Source organism: Centropristis striata, chromosome 23 (assembly GCF_030273125.1).
Source record: "Centropristis striata isolate RG_2023a ecotype Rhode Island chromosome 23, C.striata_1.0, whole genome shotgun sequence".
NCBI classification, from domain to species: Eukaryota; Metazoa; Chordata; class Actinopteri; order Perciformes; family Serranidae; genus Centropristis; species Centropristis striata.
The window spans coordinates 11,707,963-11,731,879 of NC_081539.1; the positions used below are offsets into that span (position 1 = coordinate 11,707,963).

General features: G+C 38.0%; 1 protein-coding gene across 2 annotated transcripts in view; it reads right to left on the reverse strand.

The window, feature by feature from the left end:
- Positions 1-1,150: 1,150 nt before the first annotated feature.
- The window catches only part of cdh19 (cadherin 19, type 2), a 28,255-nt gene continuing 5,488 nt past the window's right edge, over positions 1,151-23,917 (reverse strand). Inside the window, exons 2-12 of one of the 2 annotated variants that reach the window (XM_059327158.1) lie at positions 23,090-23,469; positions 22,660-22,954; positions 20,212-20,331; positions 17,701-17,868; positions 16,433-16,623; positions 12,349-12,602; positions 9,516-9,652; positions 6,476-6,597; positions 6,086-6,203; positions 4,281-4,532; positions 1,151-1,721 (exon numbers count right to left, since the gene is read on the reverse strand). In XM_059327158.1, the coding sequence (XP_059183141.1) occupies positions 1,204-1,721; positions 4,281-4,532; positions 6,086-6,203; positions 6,476-6,597; positions 9,516-9,652; positions 12,349-12,602; positions 16,433-16,623; positions 17,701-17,868; positions 20,212-20,331; positions 22,660-22,954; positions 23,090-23,335 (2,421 nt within the window). In that variant the 5' untranslated portion in view covers positions 23,336-23,469 and the 3' untranslated portion in view covers positions 1,151-1,203. Of the gene's footprint in view, positions 1,722-4,280; positions 4,533-6,085; positions 6,204-6,475; positions 6,598-9,515; positions 9,653-12,348; positions 12,603-16,432; positions 16,624-17,700; positions 17,869-20,211; positions 20,332-22,659; positions 22,955-23,089; positions 23,536-23,917 lie in introns of those variants that run through there. The other variant, XM_059327159.1, reaches the window with a different exon arrangement.

The window sequence follows — 23,917 nt, forward strand, 5'->3', positions numbered from 1 at the left end:
ACCAGCTAAGAAATCATACAACGTTTCTAGTGAGTGGTGGAGAACTAAACTGCGCTATAAGAAGATTATATTATATTATAAGATTATATTCCTATATAACACGTTCACCATAACAACTTAAGTTTGTGATAATACTTTGTCTACAGCTTTGTCCACTGCCCCCAAGTGGCCAATAAATAAATTAACTCAGCTTTAAGGTTAAGGAAGGGTGATGGTTAAAGTTAAACAAACAAAAAAACAAAACATTTATGGTAGGAGGAAGGATGCTAACTACAGTTTCTGGAGTTTAAGTTAAATTCTTTGTACACTCAACATGTTGTTATGTGGTCCTTAGAGAGCACATTCATTAATTGCACAACCACCAGAGGTTGCTTGTCAAGAATTAAAAATAAAAATGTTTTTTGCATTTTTACAAATGGCCAATAGTGTAGATGTTTTGGTGAGAACAGCCTGGTAAATTTCTTAAATCAAAGTCAACATGTTGAAAATAACCAGATCTGGGAAAACTTGGCAGCCAATAAATATTGCCAGATTGGGCAATTTTCTGCCCAGTTTGCCAGCTTAACGGTTGATTATTTCAGTAAAAGTCTATTTCAGTAAATATTTCTTGGGTGGATTGATTAAATTTTGGCGTAGTTTGTCAGTGGTGCAGATATTTTTCTTTCTTTCTTTCTTTCTTTCTTTCTTTCTGGTACACTTTATGAACCTGGTTTTTGTCTTCAAGCAAGCCAAGGGGATCCCTGTGTCGCTGACTTTAAAAATACCAAAATGGCTAAAATAAACAGATCTACTTATAGTGCTGTAGGCCTGGCAAGTGAAAAAAGTTCCACCACTGCTAATTAAAGAATTAAAATGGTGAAACAGATGCAGAACGTAAGAAAATTGCACGTCCTTATCCTCCATAGAAAGAGTCAAGCTATGTCTTTTATTGTGTTTCCAGTCTATTCTATTCTAAGCTAAACTAAGCTAAGCTAACAGGCTGCTATAGCTTTATATGTATTTAGCATACAGTGATTTCAATCAGCTCGTCTAACTCAAGAAAGGGAATAAGCTTATTTTCATAAATGATGAACCATTTCTTTAAGTGCAACTCTTGATACACAATTTTTGTTTTCCATTTTCATGTCATTGACGTGTGCTCATTGGAAAACACAAAACTGGAAGAAGAAGAAGAAGAAGAAGAAGAAGAAGAAGAAGAGCCTCTCAGAAGGTGTCTTCCTCTCCTCCCCCATGCCAAGGGGTGAGTCTAACCACGTAGGGTCTGGGATTACAAACAGGCTGTTCAGACTCCAGAGTAGATGACTCCAGTGAGCTCAGGGACCCGGTGGGAGATCCCGACCCTTCATATGAAAAGGTTCTTAGGCAGTCGAATGGGGGGACGTAAGGGTCGTCATCCGCCTCCGCCAGCCTGTCCAGAATAAACTGCCTGAATACCTCGTCGTCTGGCCCGATGAGGTGGGATTCTCTGAGGGACATCCGTATGCTGGCCCTGACGTCCTCCCTCCGCAGCCTCCTCTCCCTCCTCCGGGGGTGACGGCGCAGAGGCACGGCGGCAGGCTGGCAGAAGTCCAGGTCCGCTCCACCACCACCCCCTCGTTCTCCGTAATACAGCACCTTCTGCGATACCGTCTCCGGCAGCTCCAGCTCCTTCACCTCCACCTCCAGTCCCTCCTGCTGCTTCCGCCTGTGCCTCCTCACCATCAGCATTAGAATTGACAGCACTGCAGACACAACACAGCAGGAGATCATTACCGTTAAACACCAGGGCATGAGCTTAGTGAGACAAAAAGCATCTAAGGTGCCTGATGGAGCATAAAATGCAAGTGTGCACCGGAAATAATGGCAGGCAGATTTGTTTTTCTGTAACTTATCGTGGGTGCAAAAATGCAAAATGAACGCAAAATGGGCTATAACTTATCTTTTTTAATTTCAGCTCACACATTAAGGAAGACTTCTTTTATTTGCTCCATGTGGCACAGAATGCAAAAAGAGTTTGTTTTTGTTTTCGCCGGGTATTGGGCTCATCTGACAGAATGTTAGCATAGCAGGTATTGTCATTAATCTTTCATGTGATGGGCACAGGGAGGACACAAAGCAGCCGAGGTCATAATAAAGCTCTTCACTATGCAAACCCATCAATGTCCCAGGATGGCATTGCTACTGATGTATTGCAACCAATATGCTCATTACCTGACATCATTGCTCTGCAAGCTTTCAGCATTTTAAAAGGGGGTGTTAAAGGCACGCTGGTGAGTTTTAAAAAAAGGAATCAAATGAAAGTACAAATTTGTTAATGAAAATTCCTGCTGTTTAACACACGTTTATATACTTGCCAACATGATGTGGGGGGGAAAGCTGCTCTAGCTCAACAGATCCGCTGAAAAAGAATAACTTCTTTACAACAAAGTATAGATAGATAGATAGATAGATAGATAGATAGATAGATAGATAGATAGATAGATAGATAGATAGATAGATAGATAGATAGATAGATAGATTCACTCTTCTTGTGTAAACAACATTTCCAACAGAGAGAGTAATCCTGTTTGACGTCTGTCTTGTCAGTCTTACTGAGGTCTGGAGAAAGTCTTGCCAAAATATTGGCAGAACAAGCTCTTCATTAATCCTGCAGTGGCCTTTATATTGACGGTTTTGAAAGATGTGTGAAGAGGCCAAATTCCAGAAACGGCACCTCTGGATGACTTTCTGCAAATTCTTTGTAATTCTTTTTCCCTGGTGTAATTTTACTGGCTAGCGCTGTATATCATCAGCCGGCTGTGTTTGTTGTTACGGAGGTCTTAAGTGTCTGGAAGATGGAGCTATGAAAGCTATAAACAATAACAAAGAGCTTCTCCCCTTGAAAGTGCATTATTACTGATATGTTTTTATGGAGTGTTCAGATTTTTTTTGATGTGGAGTTGTATGAGGTACTTATTCGGAGTCAAGCCCAATTTGGAGAGGCAGATATGAGCGCTGGCATAGAAGCTAAGCAATGTATTGCTGTGCAGCAGCAAACCAAATAATTAAAAATTAAAAATTAAAAATTAAAAGTGTATGCTTTATTTGGATGATTTTTGGGATAATTTGACTATACTTATACATAATAATACTCATTTTTTAAACTATTTTACAGCCCTGTTCAGGGGAAACTGAAGCTGTTCTATGCTCTTTTCTAAGCCACCAGACTCCATTGACAGAAACAACAATTTTACCTTGTAGAACCCGGGAGTTGCTAGTTTACCACTGCTTGTTTACTTGTTTGTTATTGTGTGTATTTTGCGCTTTAAAGGGTTAGTTCAGATTCACCAAAAATATCCTGAACTATCCCTTTAAAAAGGTATTTACTAAAGTCCCACAATAACACAAACTAACTAACAGATCTAAGCAGCATTACACCAGCAACTTTTGCAAGGTAAAATCACTGTTTTTGTCAATGGAGTCTGGTGGCTTTGACAAAGGGCTGTGATTAGAAGTTAAAGCCGTCTTTTTACTTATTCAACTAGCAATAACATTTATTGATGTATTCGGTTATATTTCTGACTTGACTTTAACTACTTTTGGAGATTCATATAGTCATGAAAAAATAATTTGACCTCCCTTGTTTTCTTCAGTTTCTTGTTCATTTTAATGCCTGGTACAACTAAAGGTACATTTGTTTGGACAAATATAATGATAACAGCAAAAAATAGCTCATAATAGTTTAAGAGCTGGTATTTATCCATTTTCCATGGTGTTCTTGATAATAACCAAAATCAAAACCATGGATATTTGCTAGATATCATCCCTTAAATAAAACTTGTATGAACGATGTTTGTTGTTTTTTTTATCATATTTGTCCAAACAAATATACCTTTAGTTGCACCAGGCATTAAAATGAACAAGAAATGAAAGAAAACAAGGGTGGTCTGATCATTTTTTCCATGACTGTATAGTAAAAGTTTTATTTATTTTTTACCAACTGATTAGAAGATAAAGCTATCCTTTTTACTTATTAAACCAGCAATAACATTTATTGATGTATTCAGTGTATTCTGACTTGACTTTAACTACTTTTGGAGCTTCATATGTAGACATCTGTCATTTAAATGAACTAATCTTACAGCTTAAATTTTTGCTTCTTAAGTTTAACACAGAAAGAGAGGATTTTGATGCCAGATGGCTAAGACTTCCCGGAGCTCCAAAAAGAGCCAGAGTATCCCTTTTTTAAAAAGTATAAATTCTTATTTAGTATTCTGGACTCGGATGGGATATAAATACAAGGTAAGGCCATGCTTTCTTACCTGTGAATGTGACAAAGCAGACCAGAAGCCCTAACAAGGTTTGCAGGCTGACCCCCATTGACAGGGCGAGGGCCTCCACCCCCCCTGTGGGACAGTGACCTGCAGGCTGGCAGCTGCACACGCTGATGGTCAAAGTGCTGGTACTGGAGAGAGCTGGAGAGCCGCTGTCCATCACCACAACAGGAAGGAGGTACTGGGTTCGATCCTTGCGGGTAAAAGTACTCCTGCGTGCAACGATGCCGGCTGTATTGTCTAAAAATAAAGTGAAGAGAGGTGCACTTTTCAATCTCTTTTAAAAAAAACATGAGCACTGCTCTCAATGCCAGCGCTGATATTTTTTGGGGGGAATTCAACTGACACACGTAATGTGATTTAAAATACAATCCGAGCTCTGTGAGAGGCCCGAGCACCTTGTCAAATCTAATTTTCAGAGTGTACAAAAGTAAATTTGGAAAACCTGTTTCAGATGCACCCGCAAGACTTCATCAAGGCCCTTAACAATAACTTTTGGGAAGTCAAATATGTCTTGTGGCATTTGGAAATGTGTTTTATTAAATGTGTGATTCATTATTAATTTCCTGGTTGCTAACTGGAGTGCTGAGCTTGCACTGCCAACCACCCGTACACTGCACCTGCACATATTTCATTCCGACTTATTCGACACTTTCAAACATCCCTCTGCTGCACGCAACACTGTTTGTTTTCCTGCTGCCCATTTTCATTATAAACTTTGAGAAAGGGTCGGCCGCCCACTGACTCGAAGGCAAACATTCCTTCAATTTACTAACTTGAGAGGCTGTCAGCCACAGAAACGTCAACCTACTTGAAGGATTTCATTCCAAAAATGTGGCAAAACATTTGCGGCTACATAGTGTTCATTTAAATTCAAATTTCTTGTAATCATAACAATATGCCTTTTATTCTGCCTTCGTCTCACAGATTATACTGCAGCTCACCATCATCTAACAGCCACCAAATAGGACTTTAAGGTAACGCTTTATAATAAGGTCCTTAATAACCATTAATTAAGAAGTAATAAGGCATTGTTCTCGCTTTAGATCCGGTAGTTGCAAAAAGCATAGTTAAGTTATAGTTATCTTGTAATAGATGAGCAATAAAGTATAATTTAATATCAATAAGCAAACAAAATAAGATTAATAAAGGCATGGCAAAGACATAATGGGTGGGTCATGGGTGTTTGTAATGCCATTATTAACACTTATATAAGCTTATAAACACACAGTAATGTTAATAAGCATCTTGTAAGGACTTACAAGGGCCTTATTACTTGTCAATTAATGGTTATTACAAGGACCTTAATATAAAGCGTTACCGACTTTAAATATGGCTTCATATGTTTCATGTATTCACTTTCATCCCATAGTTTTAAAACTAAATAAAATGTAAGCAAAAGCTTGTTTGCAATAATGTCAATTAGGGATGGGCGTTTGGAAGAAACCTGTCAATGAGAGCATCTATCCATGGTTTTCTTGATAATGATTTTTGTTATTATCAAGTAAACCATGGACAATGGCTAGATATCAGCTCTTAAATTAAACTCTTAGGGGCTATTTTTGTTGTTATCATTACATTTGTCCAAACAAATGTACCTTTAGTTGTACCAGGCATTAAAATGAACAAGAAATTGAAGAAAACTAGGATCCAATCATTTTACCCATGACTGTACTTTCGTACATTTACATTTACATTTACTTTGAATACAGGACTCTCTACACTGTGGTTACTGCTATATCCACTCAAATAAAAATATCTGAGTACTTCTTCCTCTGTTGCTTATTTTATACCTTGATTGTCTCGGATAGTGAAATTTGGATTGATGTGCTTCTCAGGGACCATGGAGAAGTAGAAGTGGTGGCCCTCAGCGGGCTCGTCCGGATCAACAGCACTGAGCAGCTGAATGAGCTGCGAGAAACAAAGACACCTTTCTGAGAAAATAGGAGTACATTTATTATATGCATCCTTTCATAGTTCTTAGAAAGACACTCAACATATGGTTGTAATACAGGTAGATTGCTGTACCATGGTCAAATCGCTTCTTGGTTTTAAAACCGTACATTAGTGTAATACAATAGGTTGCAATAAGAGCCTTATTGTCCACTTCCTGGAAAATCTCATTGCCACACTGTTATATACTGTAGTAAATCATGAACATCAGTGCATCATAATATACATACTTCTCCCGCCTGTGTTCCCTCACAGATATATGGCTGGTAATCTCTTGCAAGCCTTGGCACATTGTCGTTTATGTCCAGCACTTTGATGAACACCACCACAGAGGAGGATAAATGGTTCTGCGCTGCAGTAGTGAAGATAGACATTTGCTGGAGTCCACTGGGTGCATGTATCATAAATGCTTTGTAAAAGCTTTGTCAAAATAATGCTTAAGAGTGATAAATGTTTCTTCTTCTGGAAACACGACTGTGGAACAAAAAAAACAACACGGGCATCGAAATTTCACTGCTTTCTCCAAACCAAGATAAAATCAACATTAAAAAACTGTGTAAAAAGAAAATCCTTCTGTGAAACTTTAAAGTTTTGTAGATGAGTGGTTCCCAACCTTTTGAAGTACCTCTTCATCAATGTCTTCTGTTGTGTTGAATCACTCTGACTCTAACTAGTATAAAATAATGTTGGCTTTGTACTTTTTATTCTTTTATTCCCTTTTTAACTCTAACTCTTTTTTTTAAATTGAGTTTTTTATTATTATTTTATTTTTTTCGTGTTATTTTATTGTTTTCATTGTTTGTTTGTTTTTATTTATTATTATGTTTGTGTATGATTTTATTGTTTTTTAACTGTACAGCACTTTATTCAGCTGAGGTTATTTTTAAATGTGCTCTATGAATAAACTTTGACTTGACTTGACCTGACTTTTCATACAACTGAACTGTCAATGTTCAGATGGATCAGTTTGCTTTTGTAGTACTTCCACTTAGAGCGGCTGAATCTCAATGTCAACCCTGTGTCCATAACTTTAAGCTAACAATTTCAAGTGTTACTTTAAGCTTCAAATTTGTTTCTGAAATACCTTTTGTTAACAATATTAAAAAGGGACGCACACTATTGTCAGCACATTATTGGCCAATGCTAGTTTTAAAATGGACTATCGGACATCGGTCAACACGCCAAAATTTGTCGTTATAATAAACTGATAAAATAATAGGATTTAACGCCTGACTTCAATGCCAAGTCTCCGGCGCAAGACGTGCACAGCACAACGTAGTGACGTCACGTGCATCTACCAGCAGCATGACCGAGGGAGGAGCCAAAAAATTTGTGGAGTGGAAGTTTTTCCAAGTGTTGGAAACGGATCGCAAATCTGCTATTTGCAATGACTGCTCAGCGTGAGTGAAGCGAGGAGGAGGCAAGAATAAGAATGGCAACACTGCAAGCTTAATTATCCACCTCAAGAACAGTCATCTTGAGCTTTACGAGTTTGTGGCAGAAAAGAAGTAAAACAAAAAAAAACAGGAAATGGATGGGGGAAAAAAATCGGTATCCTTAATGGACCAAATGAGTAGTAAAATATCGGCATATTGGATATTGGCAGAAAATCCTAATTTTAAACATTCATTAATTACTTATTCTAACCATTTAAAATGTTACATTTTATCGCATTTCTAACTTTTTGCTATGATATATTGTTGTTTATCTTTACATTTAGCTAACTATTTCAAACAGTTTAAACATTACTTTTTGAGAGCAATTTTTTACTGTGTGTATGACTGTGTATTAATGCCAAGTATGAAATAAATAAATAAATACGGACCCGGGGCAGGGGGTAATATTTCAAGAAAAAAGTTGCAAATTTATGAGATTAAAGTTACAAATCTACGAGAAAAAAAAGTCATAGATTTATGAAAAACAAAACACTAGCCTATTTTTCCTACTTTTTTCCCCTCATAAATCTGCTTCTTTTTTTCCTCATAGATTTGTCACTTTTTTTTCAAAATATTAGCCCCCTCCCCCAGGTTTTTTTTTCCATACTTGGGCCTAATCTGCTGTGTAACTATGTCTATCTAACTATCTAATATTTTATTTATTTCAACATTTCTTTTGTTAACATTATTTCCAGCTAACGATTTCAAATGTTTATTCGTGACTTTAAGCTCATGATTTTCAACGTTTATTCCTAAGTGTTAGGTAACAATATCAACAATGCACTTTGAGCTAAACATGTATATGGGGTTGAGCATTTTACATCCCCTCATGTTTTATGTTTAACTGGTAACCGTTACAAGTTTGTGGCAGAAAAGAAGTAAAAGGAGAAACAACAGGAAAATAGATGGGGGAAAAAATATCGGCCAAACGAGTTGTAAAATATCCGCAAATTGGGTATCGGAAAAAAAATCCAATATCGTGCATCCCTAATTTTAATCATTCAATCCTTACTATTAGCTTTAAATTTTAACCATTTAAAAAGTTAAATTTTTATTTTAATATTTTCTTTTGTTAACATTTTTTACAGCTAACAATTTAAAATAAACATTCAAACATACATTTATTATTCATTAAGTGTTGGTTGACAGTTTCAACTATACACTGCTTTTAGCGAAACATGTTGATGGGGTTGTTCCTGTGGGATATGAGCATTTTACATCCCTTCATGTTTTAGGTTTAACTTAAAGTTAAAAATCAGTTCTGCCAGCCTGGCTTCGCTTTTACTGTCTGTAGTTGCAGTAGCTGTTTTTTTTATTTTTTAAATATGGATATTGTTTATGCTGTTTCTTGCTATTGTCTCATATTATGGAAAGTATATTTAAGTACATTTTATAACTGAGGTACACCTTTAATTTTCACATAATAGATACTTTTCAAACTTGAAGTATTCTTTAAATTCACAGAATTAAATGTAAAAAAAAAAAGGCAGCATACTCCATACCGGCATTTTTCTAGTGTGTGCAAATGTAATCCAAACATTCCAGTTGTATGCAAGTTAAATTAGCAATTACACATTCAGTTCCAACACATATTGTTCAGGTGTTACAGCTAACTCAATATATTTTCTTGATCAAATTGTAGTTCATATCTTTCCAAATTACCCTGTGGTCCTTCGGGTTGGGAATCACTGCTACAGACATTTGTTTGAATATGTATCATCAACAGATTGCTGTGAATATGTTCCAGGTTTATGACTGAATAAGGATAATTGTGCCATAAGTTAAAGGCAATATCAACACAACGCTGTTGTACAAGACATGAAATTCTCCTTACTTGTTTCCTTGGCTTCAATAGTCACATTATGCCAGTCTGTAGTCTCTCGGTCCAAAGCTTTGGCGACAGTAATAGTTCCATTGTTTGGGTCTATTTTGAAAGCTTTTGTGCTATCGCTCCTTTTGTCAATTGAATATCTGGAAGAAAAATCACAGAGAAACACATTTTAGCAGGCAAGGTTGTTTCCTGAGCCGAGAAAACATTGCGATACCACAGGGAGATTAATTAGGCAAACTGCTCAGTTTTTTAATCTGTTGACAGATATCCAACAAAGGGAGCACATACAAGCTAGTGTGACACAGAGACAACAACACTATGAAAACAAAGCCGCTCACACAGATGGCAAAGACACACAATTTGTATATTTTTCCTGTTATTTTTAATTGAATATTATTTCAAACCTGACCACGCACCTTTTTCTATTTGTCTTCAGTCAGGAAATATAATTTAAAAACAGCGAGACACGAAATCTTGTAAACATAGAGAAACTTTGTTCAGTCTTTCTGAAAATAAATAATAGACTATCTGCACAATGTTAAAGGTGGTGCAGCTGCAGGAACAGAATACACATCCGTGTGTCTTGTTTTCTGATAATGGTTGAAAAGTTACTGCCTGGATTCTTTTTTTTTATGTGAAAATAAACTTTGAAAAACTTACATTTATCATTCAAAGACCAACAAAACAGAATTGTGTCTGTTTTTGCTTGGTACTGCACCGGTCTTTCACACAACTATACCTTTAACACATTAAACAATCATTAATATAAGTGATTATAACACCATGCTGAATTAGGGTAGAGGGTCTTCATCATTTCCAGAGAGAGAATAAACTAGGAACACCTTCATGTATGTCCTTTCCAGTAATTTTCTGGAGCCTATTTTTTGCATTTCTATGGTCCAGGGTTCTTAAAGGAACACTTGAATTTTAATGTGGTGTTTTCAAGGTTTAAGAATTGCTCGAATTTTGAATAAAATGCTTGAAACTGCTTGAAATTGAGGTTACACAGAATGACAAAACGACTGTACTTACAAACAGGAGACACTTTAAAACATGAAACTCTGATGGATTTTCCTTTAATTTCTTCAGTAGAATGATGTTTTTAAAGCCGTAGAACATACCTCAGTTTTAAATATAATCAGTATGCTGTATGTACTGTATTATTGATTTTTTTTTTAACCTTAGATCTTCTAGTTTGGTAAGCTATCAATATCTTCTCTGTAGGATTAAAATGTAGTGTTTCCATTAAAGTTGAAGCGAAATTTCGTAAATGCATCAAAGACAATGCAAATTAGGGACGCTTCCATCGACATGTTTAGAGCAAATAAACAAAGCTACAGAAACGTACTTTCTTTAGAAGATGGCAGTGTAATGTATTGCTGTAGGCTAATCCGTCAGTAAACAGGAGAAGAAGTAGAGATTGTGCAAGAGAGAAAAAAAAAAGAGGTTGCTAATCGGACAACTTTGGCCATTGTTCTTTGATGCCAGCTCGTCTTGAAACAGTTGTAGTCAGTCGTAGTTAAATGTTCTCTACGTCAGAACTTATTCGGAAAAGGTGTTTCTCCCAATTCAGCACTTAAACAATTTTTCGAAAAAGACAAAAAACACCAAGTTAGCATAAAAACTTTGAATTTTGGTGTTTCCATCAAGCTTTTCCCATGCAAATATTTTAAATGCACATAGAAATGTCTTGATAGAAACACAACTACTGAGACCACTACAGCCTCTGAAAGAGAAAAAAACAGCAGAGAAGTCTGGATCACCAAGTTAATTAACTAATTTTCATTACAGATTTATGAGCTGCATCTCAAATTAATCCCAGCTTTCAGATGGTGTGCACCACTTCAATGTGGCATCTACTGTTGACCTGCTATTTCCCCTAAATACCCCCTGGCTCCCACCTAAAAAGACACTAAAAAGGAGGGGTTTAGTGGAAGAGGTTCAAACAAAATCTATTAACACTCATTGATTTGAAAATGTGTAATGCTTATGTGTTGAACAATGAAGCCTTTCGTATTTTTTATCATGATAAATGAATAAATCTGAAAACTTTTCAGGGACCCCCTGGCCGAGTGCCACGGACCCCTGGGGCTCCCTGGAAGCCTCTTTGAGAATCACCGAATTAGTGTAAGCAGGAGTGAAAACACACTGAGTAATGAATCATTTCTGTGAGCCACTTTGCTGATAACAACATGGAATATAAGCCAATTTGACCAAAGCAAACTTAATCATATTTAGTAGAACTGTGGAAACCTCTAAAATGTCAGGCTGAATTTATTAATCAATGAGACACTGTCTCCAAAGGGACAGTAATAGACGCTAGGCTGAGGATGATATGCAGCACCTGCCACTCTTAAGCTCTGCTGAGATGGACTACAGGCACCAGTACTGCTGCTGTCTCCTCTGCAACGTGCCCCACTTGCAAATGACTGCAAATCTCAATTCCATATGCCACCTCGTATGGTGCTTTATTACATTCCCACGTCCTAGCCACGTTGCTTTGTGATAATACCACGGCAATAGATAGAAAAGCCTGTGAGGTATAAAAAAAAAAGAAAGAAAAAAATCTTCATGATTTATTCAGCAGGGCTCATTTCCTACTAAAGTAATATGAGATAAATATGACCATGTACAGGGTATCCAGAGATCAAGGGTAAAAATGGATGCACCGAGCCAGTAACACTATTTGAAATGGAATGATTTTTCACCCTGTGGAGGAAGCTGTCTAGAGACGGGCCGCCCCCACCTGCTTGGGTATCCACCGCGTCATTATCATACTTGCAGCTGGGTGGCAGATGCCATTCTTCCCAGTGTTAGACGGCTCACATTACTGTACCTGATGGGATTGTTGACTGTGTCAGTGTCTCTGGCACTAACGCTGCCAACCACAGTTCCCACGGCTGCATTTTCAGGAACTTTCCACTCGTAGGCCGCCGAGAGGAAGACAGGATTCTCGTCCACATCCTCCACGACGATCTTGAGCGTCGTCCTGTCCCTGAACTCCTCCAGAGGCAGGAAGCGAGTGTCCACGTGGTCGTTGACGGCCTCTGCGGCCATGACAAAACGCCTTTTACTTTCAAAGTCCAAAGGCTGTGAAGAAAAGACAAAAACAATTAATATTAATGCAGCTGTTATGAGCATGAAAACAACTTGTTCATCATCATTAAGCAAGCTTAAAGAGTAACAGCTTTTCAAATATGCTTTGCCAACTTGTACTTAAGACAGATCATTATTCCAGTGGGAGCAGGACAAGACTCAGACTGGATGTTAAAATTGTTTAGTCAATGTCAATAAGCTCCCAGCTGTGAGCATGCACTTAAATAATGCTGCGTTATTGATTAACATGTTGATGCCAGTAATAAGAAAACAGCATGCAAACCATTACAGCGTTCCCAGAATGATTCAGAGAAAGAGTCAATAATGTATTTTTTTTCTTCATTATCACAGCATCGGTATTGAAATCTCCTGTGTTGTAAAGGAGAGGCGTACTGTATGTGGGAAAATAAAGTAGGAAGAGGAAAACAAAAATAATCTTTGAGGAATTAACAGACACATATTTATATACATTTACTCAACTTTCACAAACTATTACTTTAATTAAGTAATTTAATTTTATACTACTTTCTCCACTAGATTTTGGAAGCCAATATTTTATTTTTCACTGCACTAGATTGACTTAATAACTTTGCAGATATAGATTAATAATGCAACAAATAACAAATATATTTTCATGTTTTATTATAGATACTTACAGGATAGTTTTGGTGAAGCTGAACTCACCCTTTAAAAGACCAAAGTCCTACAATAACACAATTTTAGAGGCAGCAGTAGACCAGAAACTCCTGAGGTAGAAAATATTGTTTTTGTCAATGGGGTCTGGTGGCTTGGAAGAGAACTTTCTAACAAAGAACGGCTTCAGTTTCCTGTTAGAAAAGGATGTTTGATGACAAGGAAATATGTAACATATACAGTCATGGAAAACATTATTAGACCACCTTGTTTTCTTCATTTTTTTTGTTCATTTTAATGCCTGGTACAACTTAAAGTTTAGTTTGGACTGATATAATGATAACAACAAAAATAGCTCATAAGAGTTTAATTTAATCAAGCTTATATCAAGCCATTTTCCATGGTTATGTCCATAATAACCAAAAGGTTTATCATGAAAATCATGGAAAATGGCTAGATATCAGCTCTTAAATTAAACTCTTATGAGCTATTTTTGTTGTTATCATTATATTTGTCGAAACAAATGAACCTTTAGTTGTACCAGGCATTAAAATTAACAAGAAATTGAGGAAAACAAGGGTGGTCTAATATTTTTTTCATGACTCTAGATTAATAATACAACAAATAACAATTACATTATTATTTTTTATTATAGATAGGTCATGATAGTTTTGGTGAAGCCAAACTGACTGGAATGCAGTCTGGTGGTTTTTAAGACAACTTTCTAATGGAGAACGGCTTTAGCTTCCTGTTAAAAAAGGCTGTTTGATGACAAGGAAAGGTGGTTAAAATATGTAAAATATAGCATACAATTGAACTGATATTGGCTAAAATACATGTCCTGCTGCCCCCGTCCATAGCAGGACATTGTTTAGCTTGTGTGTCAGTACTCCTTCCTGTTTCTCCAAACTGGGGGCATGCCGTCCATTGAAGCACCTCATACAACCCCACTTAAAATAGAATATGACTAGTTTCAGTGTTGATGTTCAATCATCAAAAGCAGGCTATTTACATTCTCTGTCTTGTCTTCTTGTCTTCTTATCGTCTTGTAGCCTATAGTTTATTATGCATATGTTCCAAGACTGTGCAGCTACACTCTCATGACCTTAAAAGAAGCTCATATTGCTGCTGCTGCTGCCAGGTGTGTGCGACTGTCTGTGCTTGTTTGGTCTCCGTGCCAAGCTGTGACACTGTTGCGTCTGGTCGGCTTTGATGCTGCTGCTCTTGTTTCTGCCAGCTGTCTGTGTGTGCGCATCGTGCCATAAAATGTTGCCATGCCCTCTGTCAGGTGTAATGATTTTAAAAAATTTGCTCGTGGTGGTGTCTGTAATGTTAATTAAATACTAAACGTTGGATATTTCACAGTTTCAAAGAGAGATTTTGTTTAAAAAAAAACCACCCAGACATTTTGGCCTCTGTGTCCACCCACACTATGATTTCTGGCTACACTATGGCCTTTTAAACATCAGATGAAAAACATAAAAACGTTGAATATTAATATTTTAGGAAAAGGGATATGTACTTAGGGGTTATATTGGGCTGGTGCTGTCCTGGTATCATTATTCAAACAATGACTAAAACACCTTTTATTTTGAAGCTGTGGAGAAAATAGGCCTGAATGAGGTGATTAAGGAACTTGTGAAGAACACTGGTTTCCTTTTATTCCTGTGAATGGGATTCAATGGGTTAAAAGCTACTTATCAGATCAGCAACCTCAGTCTAGGTGGCGATAAAGCCACCTGCCATAAAACGGGAAAAAAGAAGAGGTGACCTCACTGCGAGGAGGGTAAAAAGAGGAGAAGTCAATGGGTCAAATGGTGTCATAACTAACTGGAGCTGGGATGTTACAGCAGGTGGTGCGAGAAATAAAAGGATGGTTGTCACTCAGGTGCTCACTGGGTGTGTTCGGCTTGACAGAACCAAGTTGTACCACCAATTGCAGCTTTCCAGACCAGATTTTCCTGCGCATGTGTCATACCCATGGTCTTATAAAGAGAACTGGATACAGTGTTGGAGGCGGGACTCAACGCAGCATGATGCCAAAAACATTTCGTACATAAAAATCATGTGGATCTTCTGCTGCTCTATTGGGCCCATGGAACATATATATTACTGGCTTCCTGTGTGGAGCATTCTACCAATCACTTCAAAAGCCTGCAGTGAACTGGTCAAGTGTGGTTGTAAAGGGGCAAGTGGCTGTGGTGCAAGGTGCTCATGCAGGAAGGCACACTGAAATTGCATAGATCTTTGTAGTTGAAAATGTAATAAATAATAAAAGTGAAACTGCTAATAAAGTTTAATTAAATGTATGCATGTCATCAATTTTACAGAATACATGCACTGTATATGACCTATAATAATATATGTCGACCCCTTAGGAACTGAGTTGGAAATAACGTAAATACATGGTGAAAATGAACATATCTATTTGATCAAATAATCATCTAGTGATATTCTCAATAAATTTTTTGGATTCCTTGACCCAGAAAATGTATATTTTCACACCAAGATTGACCTTCTAATTGGCTTGGAAGATGTATTGGTTCTTATAGATTTTATATGGCTGCCATCTCCGATCCGCAATCTTGATAAAGTGGCTGCCACCAAAAATTGAAACCTATGGTGATAAAGAGCCTGGAGAGTGTCTGGCGTGTCCCCTTTATTTAGCTAAGCCGCCTGACTATATGCACTAAAGACTTCCTCCAGCCGAGCCAGCTTACTCCGGTTTAGTGCTCCACTAACTTGAATGTGAATAAAACGATTTACTTTCATGGCTCGTCTAGACTTTCCAAATGTTATCGGACTGAATGGATCAAATTCTGACAGCGAAACGAGTCATTTAGTGGGAGTTGTGACGATAAACAAAGACTATCCCTTGATTTCTATACCAATGTAAGTCAATGGGAAAAGTCTTTCTGGGCCCGATGACATCACAAGATGACCGGAAATTGTAGTTACACTGTTTTGCCACTATGTCAAATGGGTACCAAAGCCTGGCGCTCTTCCTGAGCTTGGATGTACCCCCATGATATGACGCCATGTGACCCTGTGACTCTTTTTTATTTATACTCAATACACTTAGTGCAGGTTGTTGTCTCACCTTGTTATATTTTTTCTACCATTTGTCAAATTATATAATTAGATTTTTGAGTCTTTGTGCACTCATCTGTATATACTGTAAGTGCACTCACCTTGGCTAGAAGAACAACTCCCTCCTGCGACACTGGATCTGTTTTGATGATAAAAGTCGAGCTCTCCTCCAGGTCATCCTCCAAACTGTAGGTCATCCTGGCATTGATGCCAATGTCCCCATCCAGGGCCATAATCCTGCCCACTGTGGTGCCCACAGCTGCATTTTCAGGGACGGCGAAGGTGTAGAGGTCTGTAAAAATAAAGATGTTTCTTTTAAAATCCTTCATTTGGACAAGAAAAGAAACACAAAATCTTGATGATACCGAATTGATACTTTTGCAGCGCATAATAATTCACAATCTGAGGAAAACAATGAATAAAAAGTTGTTTTTTTTGGTTTTACTTAAACATCGGCAACAGAACTTGACAGTAAGTTGTTAATAGCTAGTCAAGCAGAGAGTCTGCTAGTGTGTAAAGTGATAAGAAGGGAGAACATTGCGGTGGAGGGTCAATTTGTGTGAGTCACAGATAAGTTGTGGCAACTCCACATAATCCCAGCCTAACTCTAATAAGAAGATGAGAAAATGCGATTGTGTCTTTGAGTGACTCTATTTGGACGGCTGCCACAACTGGGAGGAACTCAACAGCAACCAGCTGCTCCTGAAATAATAAAAAAAAACCCTGCTGATAATAATTACCAATTATGTTACAAAACAGAGGGCACAGTTCAAAGAGAAGTGCGGTTATACAATATTTATAAGGCCTTTTGACTCAACATGGAACCCACAGGATACAGTAGCGGCAGCAATGAATGTGAATGTGACATTAATAGTTAAAGGTATCATCCTTGCTGTCTCATTTCTACAGAATTGATTTCTTCCCAGGGCATTCATTTAGTGGGGTTTATCGCTGAGAAAGCTAGGTTTGTTTCTAAAGGTCATGACAAATGTCCTCTCATGTGTGAATGATTAAATTCATCCAGTGGGCGACAAATGTACACATGCACGCGCAGATGAACATCCCCATCTCCTTTTCCCGGTCTCCTTCACACCCTCTCTCTCTCTGTCTCTCTTTCTCGCTCTCTTTCTTCGACTGTCTCCTTTTAATTTTGGCTGCCGGCTGAATAACAAGATGTGTACAGCCGAATGAGGTGCCACCGGCGGCGCAAACCTCCCACGAAACCGAGAAAAGTGTGATCAAATAAATGCCTCTTAGGTATAATATTAAACATGTCCTCGCAGTCTGTAATGCTTTGTGCTCTTTCATTGATTCCCACAGTGTGTATGGCCTGGTGTTTGCATCACTGTGACTCATACGAGTGACTCACGGTGCTGGAAAGTGGGTCCATTGTCGTTCACATCAGTCAGGCTGACGGTGACGGTGGTGGAGGAGGAGTAGCCCCCGCTGAGGCCGAGCATATCCTTCACCTGCACCACCACCAGGTACTGCTCTCTGGCCTCACGGTCCATGTTTGGCCATGATGTAACAATAATCCCTGCAGGTGGAAGAGGTAGACGGACAAAAGATTCAGTGAAACACCATCGAGTGTATCGGATGGTTTTCTAGGATTTTAAACAAAATGTAAGTAAACTTTTTTATAGATATTTAATGAGTATTGTTGAAGGGGTGCCTGAGGCCTTAGATGTTCATTGCTAAAGATTGCTGCTCTGTAATTGTCGCGCACATGACAGGAATAAAGAACCTGGAATTGAGCTTTGCCTCGAGTAGTCAGCACCACAATAAAGTCTGCAAATTTTATCAATACATAGAAATATCAAGAGGGCTTTAAGATGACTAATGCTTGCTCTGTCTGGCCAGAGTGGAGGCTTTAGGCGACAGTAAACAGATCAACAATCTGACTCAAGAGCATTAGATTAAACTGGAAAATTAAATAGCTATTTTAACCTCAGAAGTCATCATTTTAATCACTTATTCATCTGATCTTCAGTTTAGATGAAATACGTATTTTTTAGCAGCCCTTCACTATCTGTAGCAGCTGTTTTTTTCAAGGATAAGATGAATGATCATATTTATTTTTACTCCTGAAAAGACCAAAACCAACAATTTGCCAGTCTGTCAGTTTCAAGTACATAATTCCGAAAGTAATGTAATAATAATAATATACACACATTTTTCAGTTTAATAACATTTTTTTTAAAAACCTAATTACTTTCCTTGAACACAACGCAAACAGTAGTGAATTCTGCGTTTAATGGTGATTATTTTCAGCAACAGATTATTATACATTTGGGCATGACTGTTTTGTACAAAAAAGCCGGAGCACTGTGAAAAAGGCCTATAAAAACTGAATACATCAAATTCAGTTTGTATATTTACACAAGCAAAAATGTTTCCGATTGAATATAAAATACACTGTACAGAGCTTCAACTGAATATGTCCCAACTTTTTTGGAATCTGGGTTGTTTTAGCAGGACTGTAAAGGGCCCATGCTGTTTGCAATTAAGGAATATGTCGCTGCAGTGCAACACTGTGGCTCACTGCTGAGTTTTTAATAGATACTGGACAACAAAAGAGCTCTATGGAAGGAATAAGTAGAACACCCACAAAAAAAAAAAAAAAAATGTGTGTACAGGTGGTTGGTGCAAGCAAAGATTTTTGACTATTAGTAATGTTGTTAGGGGCCCTGTTAGACGACCTCTAGTGGCCATAAAAAAATTATGACAGGAGCAAAAGACAGTCAGGTGATGACGTGAAAGATCGATAAATCCGCGTATTGGACTTTTACTAAGGACGCAGCTGTTTGTGTCCTGGGTGAAACCATAGGTCAACATTTTTTTTTAAAGTTGACAATTTTTACTTATTTACATAACCACAGTATGTAACCACATCATATATTAAGTCACCTATGTTGTGTAACTTAACTTCATTGCATGCTTTTGATCTAATGCATGATCTTTTCCTAAACCTAAACAAGAAGGTTTGTTGCCTGAACCTAACCAAGTAGTTGCATTTCACAAAGTTAACCACGTGTTTTAAAATCAAATAGGTCATGTATATCGTTTACACTTTACATTGGCAAACTGAGGATGTGTTGGGAACAAGATATGTCAGACTTTGGCAACACAGACAATACTTACTTGTAGGATCAATGCATTGTTTTTTTTCTTTTCATTGTTCACAGTAAGACAAATATCTCCAGGGCTATCCTGACAGGTTAACTGAAGCCATGAGCAAAACTACAACTCATATTGACTGCTCAATAAAAGCTCACAGTTACTTCCCTTAAAAAAATCAGATATGCCCTTTTAAACACTGCATTTATTTGCATTTAAACTTTTTTTACTTCAATAATGGCCTCCCCCAACTCCTCACAGTTCAGGTCAACAATGTGTGTGGGAAGTGCTGCAGCTGACCTTTGTATCACACAACTAAATAGTGTAAATGTACATGCACTGGCATCAGTTGAACCAATTTTCTATCAGGGGTGTAAACACTCAACACATTTTTCCCCGATGGTCTACATAAAAATAAGTAGATAAATCTATGAATAGTTGTTTAAAGAGATATAGTTGCCAGGGGAGTTTATACAATTTTCAAAGTGATAAGCAGTGTATGACTTGTCAAAAGTGACTAGGACCAGAGGGAGCAAGTGGGAGAGAACACAGATTTCAGTCTCAACAGTGTGAGATTGGAAACATTTCTGCCCTTCTGTCTCTTTTTAAGTCCACTTGTTATAAAGTTAAACATATTTTCTGCACAGACAAATCTCTAGTGTGCTTTCCTAATAGTCCAAACGGAGGTTGTTGAGAGATTTGTGCAGCCTCCACTGATTACGATTAAAGTTACAGCAGTTCAGACTAAAAGCATTTGCGTTACCCGTCTTCGGCTCCACGGAGAAGTAGGGCTCCCCCTGCAGGATGGAGTAGATGAGCTTGGCATTGTTTCCGAACATGGGATCATCAGCATCTGTGGCTGTCACCTGGGCCACTGTGGTCCCTGTGGGGGGGAAGTGGAGCACACAGTCAGAGTTAGCTCAGGCAGCAGTTCCAGTCGACGGGGAAATAAAGTGATTATGCCACAGTCCCGCAGGGTCTGTCTGTCTGGCTCAGGGGGGAGCAGTGGAAATGGAAGAAGGGAGGGAGGGAGGTTGAGGTAGGGTTAGAGGAGGCGTGTTGACAAAGAGACGAGGGTTGGAGAAGAGGCGGTGGGGGAGCAGCGTTGGCCTTTCACAACTCAGTAAAGCTGTGCAGGTGTGTATGACAACCTCTCCAGCCCTATAGCGACATCTCTCTCACTATCCACCTGCTGCTCCTTTTCTCTCCATCGTGCCCCAATTCAGTTTCACCTCTCTATCTTTCACACTTACTACCCTTTTCCCCACTGACCATATCCTCTACCTCAGTCCTCTTGTCTATCTCATTCCCTTTTTCCTCCCAGAAAGCGCTCTGTTTTTTCCTCACAGGCAGGGATTTACTGCACAATTTCTTATTTTCAGTCGCCCGCACTCCAACCTTCCCCTCTCCCTTTCCTCTCTCCGAGTCAAATGCATTATGATTTATTACGAGTGAGATATTATGCTGCAAAAGCAGATTACATATAAATTGAAATGGTAATGTTTGCGGTATGAAAGGGCAGTGGTTATAATAACATTATTTAAGAAATTTATCCATAAAGACATTCAAGCTACGAGTCAGAATCCAATACTTTTAACTTCCTGAATGGGGACAGATGACAGACATTCATATAACCTTTTGTTCATAGTCTTCAGTCAAGATTTAAGTTAAGAAAATTCATTTTAAAAGTAAAACCAAGCTAATAAAAAGCCTATTCAAAAGAAAATGTTTTTTTTTTGTAAATGAAACAAATCACTTGTTTGTATGAATAATGCCTTATATATATGATTATTTGAAACATTCCAACAATGAAAAATATATTGAAGATACATATTTGAATCTTAAATAATGCCACTGTTACCAAACCATTCAGGGAAAAATACATTTAAACTGCCCATTAACTTGGACACAGCTGTGTTTTTAGCTAAATGCTAACACCACGTTAGCTTGTGGTGACTGCGTTAAGGAATTATTTGACATTTCAGAAAATACATTTACTCTCGTTTTTATCAAGAGTTAAAGCTAGATGACAAAATGAATACCGCTGTTACATGTGTATAGTAAATATGTAGCTGTAGCTAACAAAGGGTTAGCTTAGCTTAACTGAGCAAACAAACTGAAAATGGGGGAGCAGCTAAACTGTCTCTGTCCAAAGGTCACAAAATACACCCAGTAACACCTTAAAACTCTCTAATTACTAACTAAAATGACAACACCCTGTTCTTTTTCTCCAGCAACAATGACAGGAAGTTACTGCCATGACATATTATGTGGTAATGAGTGAGTGACATGACGATGTTTAACCTTGTTTAATCTTGACATTTGCTAAAAGATGTTTAATAGCACAAAAACACAAAGCACAGCTCATGTTGGTGGGGATGTCATGTGTTCCTGTGGTTTGTTTTTGTTGTCATGGAGAAAAATAGTGGAGAGATTTAACTTTGATCTGATGATGGTACATGAAAAGCAAAGGGTTCACCTACGGTCAACCTACGGAGAAGAGCATTTTCTGTAATGGCAATACATCTAACAGCTATCAATATTCAGTCTGAAGTCAAGAAGCTCACTTAAAAAAACATCAACAGCAGCATGTCATCAAAACAGATGTTCTCCATTTTCTGGATAATCCACAGACCTCACAGTGAACTTTTATATAAGGACTATTTATTCGGTAAGATGTAGTTCCAGTAGAAACAGCAAGTGAGGTCTGTGGATTATCCTCAGTAACAGGGGCATAGATTTTTTGAAACAGATGTTGCTCTTGAATTTTTAACATCGGTTTTCCTTGTTGTGAGCACCACAAATTAAACCCCATTCATCTCCACTGTATTGAGTAAATCTCAGAGACACATTGGCTCTTTCAAAACATGTTTAAATAAAACCAGACTACCTAGATACTAGAGCTATCCCCTCTTTGTCGATTAGTCAAATAAATAGTTGTATTGGGATTTTTTATATGCTTTTTTCATGTTGAATGAATTATTTCCAAGAAACTCAAGTACACATCTCTGGTAAACACAAGAGTGGTGCTTTTGCATGTTTCAACAGATCTGTTGATCGATTAGTCCATAAAATGGTATGAGTATTAGTTTTTCTTTCTTTTGTTGAGGACAAACTGACTTTATTTCAGACTTTTAGTGAATCAAACCTTTAAATTTCATTCTGCCTACTTGTACTTTCAATTGTTTCCTTTTGCCCTTCTTAAACATACCCGTTGGACACATCTCAGGGATGCTGGAGACATACGGTTCGTTCTGGAACTGCGGGACATTGTCATTGATGTCCTGCACCTTGATGATGAACTCAGACTGGGGTTCCTCTGGTTCATTGGACCTCCTGTTGATAGCCTGGGCTTGAAGGACGTAGAAGGCTTTTTCCTCTCGGTCGAGTTTCTTCAGCGCCCGGATTTCACCAGAGTACTCATCTATCTCAAACACATCTCCGGCGCCTTCTCCTGTTAATATGTACTTGATGGTAAACTCTCCTCGGTCATAGTCAGATTTGAGCTACAAAAAGAGGAGGGGGTATATAAAAAAGCTTGATATTTTAAAACATTTTTTTCAGAGGTAACCAGAAAACATGCATTTTCAAAGGGAAGTGGCGTGTCAAGGACGTGGAGGACATTCAATCTGAAGTGGTACCTGGCCAATAACGCGAGGAGTGGGATCTTCCTCGGGGACAAACAGCTGTTTCCAGATCCAGCCTCTCTTCAGGCGACGGTGCAGATGAGTGGACCCTTGGGCCAATTGTTGGGCTTCCAGACCCTGAGTACCTCTCATATCGCTCAGCACCCCGCCAGGAATCATAGAAAAGACCGTAACCATGGCCAAGACACTCGGCATGCTCATTTTTACTGTCCATCCGTGCATTTCCTCTGCACTTGCCATGGTTAGTGGACAGAGGATGGAGGTTTCACTGGTCCAGCGTTACCAATTCTTCATTCAGCTGCACAGTAATTCATGATCCCGGCAGTGCTGTATCCCATCTTGTTATGGTGTGGTTTGTATGCATGCCCATTTCTCTGAAATAAAAGTTAACAATTTAATTAATGGCTGCAGTGAGAAATTTCCAGCAGTGCACAGAGATTGCAGGTCTGAGGAAATTGAAATCTGTAGCAGTGTGTAAAATCAAAAAAACAAGTGTTTAATTTCACTAAGCTTTAAACTTTAAATAAATATGTGGAATATTCTGTATTTATATCAAAAAACTAAATTTAAAATGCTCAACTTAATGGCTGTGTATATATTTTAAGTATATGAAAGGCAAATCTAAGTGTTTATGCTGTGAATAAAAGAGATGACTGGCTTTTATATTAGTGATTACAAACAGGACGTACTTGTACCTCAAGGGTTATTTCTGCAATTGGTATGAGTAAAGATTGTGGAGTCGTTCAACTAATTTGAAAAAAATAAACATTATTCTTTTGTTTAAAAAAGAATGCAATGTCAGATAGCCGTAACTCAAACATA